The sequence below is a fragment of the Manis javanica genome, chromosome 5 (assembly GCF_040802235.1).
Source record: "Manis javanica isolate MJ-LG chromosome 5, MJ_LKY, whole genome shotgun sequence".
In the NCBI taxonomy this organism is placed as follows: Eukaryota; Metazoa; Chordata; class Mammalia; order Pholidota; family Manidae; genus Manis; species Manis javanica.
The window spans coordinates 80,228,743-80,239,635 of NC_133160.1; the positions used below are offsets into that span (position 1 = coordinate 80,228,743).

Below are 10,893 nucleotides of genomic sequence, written 5' to 3' on the forward strand. Positions count from 1 at the left end.
TCATAAAGCATTTCCGAATCTTATTTAAAGATTGGAGGTCAGAAGCTCCAATTCTGATATTATCTTATTTGTATGAATTTATTGGTGGAGTCAAATTAGATGTCTTATCTTCTACTTGGTCTAATGTTCTTCAGCTGAAAGAAGATACTTTGGCTGTCTATATTTCAGGGAAGAAATAATAAATGTTGATGATTAACAAACAAAATTGCAGCTTCTTGGAAACTGCCTCACTTGCAGCTACACCCTTCCTCCGCCACGCTTATAGTTCCTGATTGTACCTAATTTGAAGAGTTCAAAACTTAACCCCTCCCATACAACTGCTTTCTCTGGTGGGGAAGCAGCAAACATCCACGTTATTTTATTGCCAGTGAAGCTGACCCACAGAAAAGCAGCTCTCCTGAAGTCAAGCACGGAACCCTCGAGGGGCGGCTTCCATTTGAAATCTGCCAGAATTGCCAGTTTCCGAAGCTGTGCAGTATGTAGGCCAGTTTGACCTCAGTCACCACAAGCTTGGTCCTCACTTCTCTGTTCGCAGTCTTCTCTTCTCTGAGTCTCACTTGTATTCCCCTCAAGACACCTATTGTCCTTAGGTTTTCTCTGCACCCTTAGGTCATTCCAGACAGGCAGAAAAATCCTATTGCCTCATACTCTCTAGGCTGTTAAGGACTCCTGGGAGATTGAATGTTTGCCCAGTGCACCTTGAACCAGCCTTTTCTTGTGGAACTCCAGCCCCTGGGTGTTGAGGGAGGAATGCCTTCCGGTGGATGGGGCGGCAGAGTGTAAGGTGAGCCACCCACGGGTAGCAGCAGGCTGATCAGGAGCTCTGAAGCTGGTTCAAATTTTGCCTCTGCTCCTGCTTGAAGACCCTTAACCACTCGCAGCCCCAGTCTGCTCACGTGTAAAGAGGACCTATTCTCCCGACTCTAGGAAACATCTGAGACTGCTCGTGCCATGCACCTGGCTTTCTTGGTAGGTTAGTTCAACTCCCAGCCTTCCGCCCACCCCGTCCAACATTTGTCTGGGGGCTGCGGGGCAAGTAGCCCTTACAATGGAAGTGTTTCCGTTCCCTGAGCTAGCAAATTACATCCCCCGAGGAGCCTGCTGTTTGGGGAGGTGCGGCCCCGCCAGTTTCCGCGCCTGGAACCCGCCCGGGAGCTCGCGAGGGCGCGGAGGGGGCCGGGCTTCTCCTCCGCTCTCGCGTCAGCACCGCCCCCGCCCCCCGGGTTTCCATAAAGGCGGAGGCCGGGTCCGCAGCCCCTCCTGAGCTCGCGCGGGTCCCTGGCTCCCGCGTAGCTGCGGCGCGGCGGCGGGCGCCTCCGTTAGCCTCGGGCCGAGCCCGGAAAGCGAAGCCTCTGCTGGAAGTTCACGGACTCCGGGCCCCCAGGTACCGGCGGGCGGCGGCCGTCGGCGGGGTGGGAGCTGTGGTCTCTGTCCGTTGCGCCGAGAGAAGCTTTGTCACGGCGTCTCCGGGGAGAAGCGGCCTCGCGGCTCCTTCGGCCCCGCGGCTCCTTCGGCCCCGCGCACCCGCGACGCTCCCAGTTAAACCCGGCGGGATCCCAGCTTTATAAAACACAGGGAATTTATGCACGGGAGGGAAGCCCAGAAAGAGTGCACGTGAGGCGTGTTTTCTTTGTAGTTTTCAGTGCTTTGCACATTTTATTTCTAATCGAAAAAACTAAGCAAAAAAAAAAAAAATCCGTTAAGTGCAGCTCATGAGCCAATTGCAGGGAACCCTCTCGCCGAACCCATTCCCTGCCCGCTGGCCGAGACCCTTAGGCCGGGCTCCTGGGTTCCCGGAGCACAAGGTTCCTCTGGAGAGGGTTCCTCCAGACGTGCCTTCCCTGTTTCAGTCTGGTTTGACATGGAAATATGATGATCCCTTGTTTCCCACGACTTTCCCCAGCCCTCAGATTGAAGGAGGGATTCACCCGGTCCTCTGGGGGCCTGTGCCCTGAGCCCCACAGCGGGTGACCGCAGCCTGGAAGCCGAACTGTGCAGGCTTGTTTGGACTCAGGCCAATCAGAGAGGAGAAAGAAAACACCGTCTCTGGAAAAAACCCTGAGCTTTCATAAGGTTTTCCTCTTGCTGTTTTTGGTTTTCACAACTCCTTTTACAGGACCTGTTATTTTAGTATTGATTCTGCTGAACAGAAGAGTTCAGATATGTCTTCAAAACCACATTGCAGGGTGCTGACCAGTGAGGGAGGTTAGGCAAGACCATAACTGGATTTTTTGTTGTAGTTCCAAATTTCTCTTCCCCTCCTATTAGCTGAGTGTTGGGCATTGGCTAGGGTGGAAAGCCCCTGGTAAAAAAAGGAACTTCCTGCTTGCAACAAGATAGACATACCCTCACTGAGGATCAGTGAGACAGGGTGGAGACTGAGGCGGATGAAAGTTAACAATTTTTCAGTGATACCTTCCGTAACACATCACCCAGAACAAACTCCGTTTCACAGTTGAACTTGTTTTAATAGAATAAACCGTTAAAGCATGAGAAACCTGCTGGTACACATGACCACCCAGGGGCACCAAACTTTCTGTTAAACTGCTTGGTCACCTGGCCACTTTTAGCAAAATACATCTGTCTTTGTTCATGACAGTTGAAGGCCAAACACCTTTTCGCAGAGAGAGGATAGTGTCTTCTCCTGGCCTTGGGAGTGGTGGCTGTGTGTGTGTGTGTGTGTGTGTGTGTGTGTATCTATACACAGACCCACTGTGTGTGTATGTGTGTGTGTGTGTGCGTGTATCTATACACAGACCCACCCTTTTTCCTTTGAGAGGAGTCACACGCCAACTTGAGTCTAGTCCAGGTCTTCTCAGCTCTAAGCCCGCCGGGTGAGTGTGTGTGTACTTCCTGGCGCTCAGCACGGGAGAGGTTGGCTCTTCTTCCAGCATTCAAGGACACAGAGCCCACACCTTCTCTATTATGCTTCTGTGGTTAAAGTTCCTGAGAGCAGGACTCATTTTCATTTCTATATTTATTTGTTTATTGTAGCTTGTTTATTGACACAAGTATTGTGTCAGACATCACGTTTCACAACTTTTTCGTGTCAGATATCACAGTTTACTTTCATACTAATCTCCAACTCCATTTAATTCTGTAAAAATCAAATGGCTTGTGATCTTGTAAAGAAAGTGTTTGTTAAATGTTTGAGTACTAAAATTCCAAAGGTGCAGAATGTGCAGTCCTTTCTGCCCCAACTACAGTTTCCCTTCCCAGAGATAACCACAGTTAACCACTCATGGTTATAAGCTAATGGTTCTTCTGTTGCTTTAATAACTTATGTCAAACAGATTTGAAAAAGGTACTTTTGAGATCTTGCACACTAGTGATTAAAAAAAAAAATCTACCAATTTGACTTATTATTTTAGCTGTTTCTGTCTTTTTTGCTTTTCTACTGACCAGGTGGAAATGTTAGTTAGAGGCCACTTCATAGAGGAACCTTGCAGCTCTGGACATTCATGAATAGATTAATTTCTAAGTTCCTTGAGGTCAGAGACCAGGATTTATTCAACTTTGCAGTTCTACAAATGACCTGCCACAATTACTAATGAGTACAAGGCTCCATGCTAACTAATACCATACACCCAGGTTTAAGGTTAACTGATGCTTACAATAACAGGTGCTTCCTCTTCCTGTTACAGAGCAGCAGGAATAGTGGATTTCTCTCGCAAAGACTAGATTCTAGGTGTATTACTGGTTCAAGTTCACCTCCATGACCCCTTCTCTGCAGGTTAACTGCTATAGTTTGTGAAGTAACTGTACTGGGAGAGAGAGTGCATTTCTGCTCTGTTTGAATCCTGCCTTTGCCACTGACTGTGACTACTTAGCTAACCTTCTGGAACTCAGCTACCACATCAGTGAACTGTGATTCATAGGGTTATTTTACTTATTTATTTTTAAAAAAACTTTATTAAGGTACAATTTCATATAGGAAAATATAAAAATCCTAACTGTATAGCTCAATTTTTCCATATAGATTAACCTTAAAATTAAAAGTTATCTTACCAGCAAAATGGGTTTATTCAGGAGTAGCAGAGAATTGCAATCCACCACATGCAAGCTATAGCAAAGCCATAGGCATGTCAGCAAACAAAAAGGGACTTTTTTTTAGTATCATTAATCTACAATTACATGAGGAACATTATGTTTACAAGACTCTGCCTTCACCAAGTCCCCCCAACATACCCCATTAGTCACTGTCCATCAGCGTAGTAAGATGCTGTAAAATCTTCTCTGTGTTGCACAGCCCTCCCTGTGCCCCCCCCCACCTTATACATGCTAATCATAAGGCCCCCTTTCTTCTCCACCCCCACTTCTCCCTCCCTTCCCACCCATCCTTCCCACTCCCTTTCCCTTTGGTAACTGTTAGTCCTTTCTTGGGTTCTGTGATTCTGCTCCTGTTTTGTCCTTCAGTTTTTCCTTTGTTCTTATACTCCACAGATGAGTGAAATCATTTGGTACGTGTCTTTCTCCACCTGGCTTATTTCACTGAGCATAATACCCTCTAGCTCCATCCATGTTGTTGCAAATGGTAGGATTTGTTTTCTTCTTATGGCTGAATAATATTCCATTGTGTATATGTACCACCTCTTTATCCATTCATCTACTGATGGACACTTAGGTTGCTTCCATTTCTTGGCTATTGTAAATAGTGCTGTGATAAACATAGGGGTGCATCTGTCTTTTTCAAATTGGGCTGCTGCATTCTTAGGGTAAATTCCTAGAAGTGGGATTCCTGGTTCAAATGGTATTTCTATTTTGAGCTTTTTGAGGAACCTCCATACTGCTTTCCACAATGGTTGAACTAATTTACATATCTACCAGCAGTGTAAGAGGGTACCCCTTTCTCCATATCTTCACCAACATTTGCTGTTGTTTGTCTTTTGGATGGTGGCCATCCTTACTGGTGTGAGGTGATATCTCATTATGGTTGTAATTTGCATTTCTCTGATGACTAGCGATGTGGAGCATCTTTTCATGTGTCTGTTGGCCATCTGAATTTCTTCTTTGGAGAAGTGTCTGTTCAGCTCCTCTGCCCATTTTTAATTGAATTGTTTGCTTTTTGTTTGTTGAGGTGCATGAGCTCTTTATATATTTTGGATGTCAACCCTTTATTGGATCTGTCATTTATGAATATATTCTCCTATACTGTAGGATACCTTTTTGTTCTATTGATGGTGTCTTTGCTGTACAGAAGCTTTTCAGCTTGATACAGTCCCACTTGTTCATTTTTGCTTTTGTTTCCCTTGCCCAGGGTGATATGTTCATGAAGAAGTCACTCATGTTTATGTCCAAGAGATTTTTGCCTATGTGTTTTTCCAAGAGTTTTATGTTTTTATGGCTTACATTCAGGTCATTAATCCATTTCGAATATACTTTTGTGTATGGGGTTAGACAATGATCCAGTTTCATTCTCTTACATGTAGCTGTCCAGTTTTGACAACACCAGCTGTTGAAGAGGCTGTCATTTCCCCATTGTATGCCCATGGCTCCTTTATCGTATATTAATTGACCATGTATGTTTGGGTTAATGTCTGGAGACTCTATTCTGTTCCACTGGTCTTTGACTCAGTTCTTGTGCCAGTACCAAATTGTCTTGATGACTGTGGCTTTGTAGTAGAGCTTGAAGTTGGGGTGCGAGATTCCCCCCACTTTATTCTTCCTTCTCAGGATTGCTTTGGCTATTCGGAATCTTTGGTGGTTCCATATGAATTTTAGAACTATTTGTTCCAGTTCATTGGAGAATGCTGTTGGTAATTTCATAGGGATTGCATTAAATCTGTAGATTGCTTTGGGCAGGATTCATAGGGTTATTTTGAAGATTAGCTAAGACAGTGTATGGAAAGGACTAGTACTGCCTAGCATATGAAACACATACAAAATGTAGTTGCCTGGTATGTCAGGGTTTATAGTGGCTTCATCCCTTTATAGGATATGTGAAGGCATCTATCAGCTCAGGCTACATATCACTCAGGAACAGGTGACTTACAGAAGGGTTGATAGCTTGCTCGTATTGCATGTCCTTTTAGGTCCTGTCTTCGGTCCTTTCTTCTAGGACCAAGGCTGAGCTGCTCCTTTGGAAGACTGCAGATATGGTAAAGGGAAAGAAGAAAGGTAGAACTATGCAGCGTCCTTGAAAGCTTTTACTTGGACATAAGCTTCCATGTCCCTTCCACGCATGTTTGGTTAACATGGCTGTCAACAGAGTGGGAAGTCATAGGGACTTAGCATAAAAAGCATAAAAAGCATAAAAAGCAAAAAAAGAGCATAAAAAGAAGCAGTAGGGACAGGCCCAGTAGGCAGAGGCAGCAAGTATTTGACAGTGATATGCTCTAGCTCAGTGTTGTGGAGGGCCACAATTGGGAACCAGAAGTTCATCGAACCCTGATAAATGATTCACACCACTTACAGCCTTACAGGACACTATAGCCACTGATTTATAGACCAAAATGTCAATTAATTTTTTTCTTGTAGTGGATAATAAATTTGTCCTGGGTACTAGGCATAAGAGCCTATACGGGGCAAACTTTTCTTCGTGGCAGATTTGCTCAAAAGCCTGAATTCTAAGCTAATAGTTTATATAAAGAACAAGAAAGAAAACAAAACTTAGGTGTTACTAAAAGACTGTATCCAGAATTCACCATGTTTTGAATTCATTTCTCCTTTTGGAAATGATTTATTGTCCAAATTCCAAGAATGAGCTAGAATGCTGGCAGTGTATCCTTGTCAAGGATGAGATCTCTAACAGAGCCTTGCTTTTCCTTTCTAGGCTCTTTACTTGTTAACAGCTAATTCTTTTCATATCAAGTGCTAATTGCATCATCTCATTATAATTATTTTTGTTTATGCTGTCTGCTTCTTGAATAATGAGACTTCATCATCATAATTAAAGTATCTTGAGATGATGGTGTGAGATGGATTAACCAGTTCAACCTACTGTGTGTTAATTCTTGTTGCCTTTGGTTTCATTGTAATTTTTACCCTTGGCTCAAAATTTGAGAGTTCCTCTTACTTTTTCTGCTTATAGCTAGGCATCTGTTGTCTCCTTGAGCAATGCAATATAATGTAATAATATCCAAAAAAATCTGTTAAAATTAGAGATATATTTCCAAATAAAAAAATTTGTTTAGCTCTGTCATTTGTTAAATTGGATAAATTGAGAGTTTGCTTTTTAGCAACACAATTTTGCAGAATAGTAGGAAAAATTGTATTTTAAAAGTAAATAACAGTGAGCATAAAAAGTATTCTGCTTTATTTTTTGACCAGCATAATTTTGATACTGACATCTAATATAGATGGCAAACAAAAAACAGTGAAACTACAAATCAACTTCACTTGAAAGACTACTGATCCCCAAACCCGAAAAACAGTACTTCAGGAGTGCAGGGGAGCACAGCATCGCTCTGCTGGTGAAATTCACCGCCACACTAGATTAAAGGGGCTCTATGCAGCTGGTCAAGAAGGAGGTGTATTTATATGTGTACTTATGGAAACAAATCATCCATTGTATTATTAGTTTGAAAAATGCAAGCTCCAGAACTAAATATGTATGTTCCTATTTGTGTAAGACAATTTTTTCTCTGGGTGGAGACATGTTTGTGTCTGTGAGCACTCATATAGTTTTCTTGTAAAGAAAATTTCTGTGAGGATAGACAATTTTTTCTCTGGGTGGAGACGTATTTGTGTGTGTGAGCACTCACAGTTTTCTTGTAAAGAAAATTTCTGTGAGGATAAAAGCAACTTTGTGGTTGACTAGAAGAGGGAAACAAAGGTTAGGGTGAAGGGAAGATACGTAAAAAAAATCCTTTTTTACGGTTTGAAATTTTAAATCATGGGCATGCAGTTCTTTTAAAATAAATTAGTTAAAAATGACAGTGCTGTGTCAAAATAACCTCTCAAAGATGTTAGTAACTCTCCTCTTCTATGATCTACTTTATTCCACTGATTACTGTAGATACATTTAGGGAAGTGGAGGTGGAGGCACCGCTAGAACCTTGGGTTCTAGAGGAATGCTGTTTCTCTTAATGGCAGTTAGATTGTGCTGAATGTGGTGAATAATAAGTTTGTCCAGTCATTAGGAACCATTGACAAAAATAATTAATTCCAGTATGAGTACAGACTATGATATTCAGAACTATCTTGTGGAGATTTTTTTTTAAGAGTGTAATGTCTAAATTTTAAAATTATACAATAAAATAAACTTTTAAAGCATTTACTGTTTTTAACCCTTTCCCTAGCATAAATTTAAGTGAGGATATAAAGGGTAAATATTGCAATTATTTGTTTATAACTTTTTATTTAATCAACTTTCACTATTCATAATATATCTAATTATAATTCAGTTAATAAACTGTAGGTTTTCTTCATATGTATATCCTCTGAAGGCATTCAAACCTGAGGGATTCTTTATTCCTGATTTTCTTTTCAAAGTACAGCTATTTCTCTGGCCCAAGTCACCCTATTTAAATGAGAAAAACTGAAGTTTCTTTATCCACCCCTCCCAACCCCATCTCTTTATTACCAATGATCATTCCTTGTTATTGTTTTGATTAAATGTGTGGTCTATCAAACTAAATATGAAAAATAGAGAGAGAGGAAAAAGTTATATACCAGTTCTCATAGAGCTTGGTATACCATTTCTCCCAGCTACTAGTTAATTGAAAGTGTTCTATGTATTGTTTTCTTAATTTAAAGGTTAAATAAGTTGCCTGTCAGAAGCTTTTCATTAAAATATTAGAATAAAAAATCTCGGTGCCTGACGTGTGGGGGTAAACTAACATCCTGGTTTAATTGTTGCAGGCAGGTCAAATTCTGGTGCCCATCATGTCCAGTTTTGAAGACGCCGACACAGAAGAGACACTCACTTATCTCCAGATAACTGTTTACCATCCTGGCCAGCTAAACAGTGGAATTTTCCAATCAGTAAGGTTTTATAACAGAAAAAAACTCCCCTCCAGTGAAGTGCTGAAATTTGGCCGAAATTCCAACATCTGTCATTATACCTTTCAGGACAGACAGGTTTCCCGAGTTCAGTTTTCTCTACAGCTATTTAAAAAGTTTGATAGCTCCGTTCTCTCTTTTGAAATTAAAAATATGAGTAAGAAGACCAGTCTGATTGTGAACAATAAGGAGTTGGGCTACCTAAATAAAATAGACTTGCCGTACAAGTGCATGGTCAGATTCGGTGACTATCAATTCCTAATGGAGAAAGAAGATGGAGAGTCATTAGAATTTTTTGAGACCCAGTTTATTTTGTCTCCAAGATCACTCTTGCAAGAAAGCAACTGGCCACCACAGGAGCCCATACCTCAGTATGGCAGTTATTCATACTGTTCCACTAAAAGCACTACTCCTACAGAAATGGATGAAAATCAATTGTGAACACAGATGGCCAAGAGGAGAATTGTGAGGATGAAGAGCTCCATAGTTATTTTATAGATGCTCCGGTTAGTGGAGGATATTATTGTCATCTGTTAATAGATCTCCTATTGCCATTTTGAAGTCTGTAAATTCTGTTATTCATTTAGTCACCTGTTTCATTTCTGGATATATGAACAATTATTCTAAGTGTACGTATGTGAGGGTTAATGTGCAAAAAGCATCCTTTGTGATGAAGGAGTACTGTTCTCAAAATTAGTTATATTATTTTTTCTTTTTATGCTTGATTTTAGTCCTGTGTTTTGTTTTGTAAAGAACTACCTTCTGAGTTGGTCATGTTATTTCACAGCAGCTGTTTGTTTTCCAAAGGTCAGGGCTACAGGCAAGTTGTTACAGGTGTTGTAGCCTGTTGGCACTTGTACCAGAGTACTGGAACACAGCATGATGTGTTTGGGAACAATGTCTGTACATAACTGTGGTTTTAATATGGGGAGACTTATTTGAGCAATAATACCTTGATTTTGTATGATTTTCTTTCTACAGAATTATAGTGTTTATTCCCAAGAATACAGTTCTTCTTGTCTATATTTATCATCTAAAGCCAGTATTTTCAACATTTTAATGAACCACTATGTTAAGTTTAGCATTATTTTGTTTTCTTACCAAAAACGACTTGCTTTTTATGTTCTACACATTTTTTAATTCTGTGAATTCAAAATTTTAACAGCATCTGTGCACATAATAAAGTCACAGTTTCTCTAACCATTTTCTTTAAGACTGACGAAAGGAAAAAGCTGTTGTTAGGCTGTTCTAAGGGAGGCATTCAGCAGTAGCTTGGGGATTCAAACCCCTCCAGCTCTGCCCCTCGGTGCACATTGGCCCCATTCTCCATTTGTTCCTCCTCCACTAGATGGCACCAGTAGGTCCCACGTTTATCAGTCACCCAAAGAGAACCTGATTTCCCAGTTCCAGTGAAGGGACAGCCTAGGTCAGCTGCCCACTCCTCTACCAGTCAACTCTTCTCAGGTCACATTAAATAACAGCTGCTCCAGAAGTGACCACGTGGATAGCAAAAACATATTCCCAAAAGATGGCCACAGGAGGGTGGGAGTTGGAGCAAGTAAAAATTGGACTTTGATACAAGTTACTGCAGCTAAGTTGTGAAACTTCCAATATATCCCTTACAGACCTATTCATCCCAGGAAATTTATTTTTCCTTGGCTCCTTAAGTGAAGGGATGTGTTAATTGGTACCAGTGACACAGTTGCCAGCCTGAAAATAACAGCCACAATGAGAGGTACGTATTTATTTGGGATCAAAGAATTATAATTTGGGGAGTACAAACTCAGGTAGAAACCCAAATAGTGTCCTGCTTGAAGGGCAAAAGCAAGGGGTCTTTATGAGGAAAAGAGGAGGCAATTACATGAATTGAAGAAAAGAAAAACAAGTTTTCTATGGGTGTTTTAACAAGCTCAGCCACTGGATTATACACTATCTTGCCAATGGGTTTCA

The 10,893-nt window shown here is 41.4% G+C and overlaps 1 protein-coding gene across 2 annotated transcripts; it reads left to right on the forward strand.

The window, feature by feature from the left end:
• The first annotated feature begins 1,227 nt into the window (after window positions 1-1,227).
• On the forward strand, window positions 1,228-10,678 carry TIFA (TRAF interacting protein with forkhead associated domain). 2 transcript variants are annotated; one of them, XR_012131621.1, is made up of 3 exons: window positions 1,228-1,384; window positions 8,803-9,449; window positions 10,569-10,678. XR_012131621.1 is itself a non-coding variant. In XM_017678144.3 (2 exons), the coding sequence occupies exon 2, from the start codon at window positions 8,827-8,829 to the stop codon at window positions 9,382-9,384; it is 558 nt and encodes a 185-aa protein (XP_017533633.1). In that variant the 5' UTR covers window positions 1,228-1,384; window positions 8,803-8,826; the 3' UTR covers window positions 9,385-10,143. The 2 variants fall into 2 exon arrangements, 1 of the variants encoding a protein (XP_017533633.1); XM_017678144.3 differs by lacking the exon at window positions 10,569-10,678 and having other exon boundaries at window positions 8,803-10,143.
• Window positions 10,679-10,893: the final 215 nt, after the last annotated feature.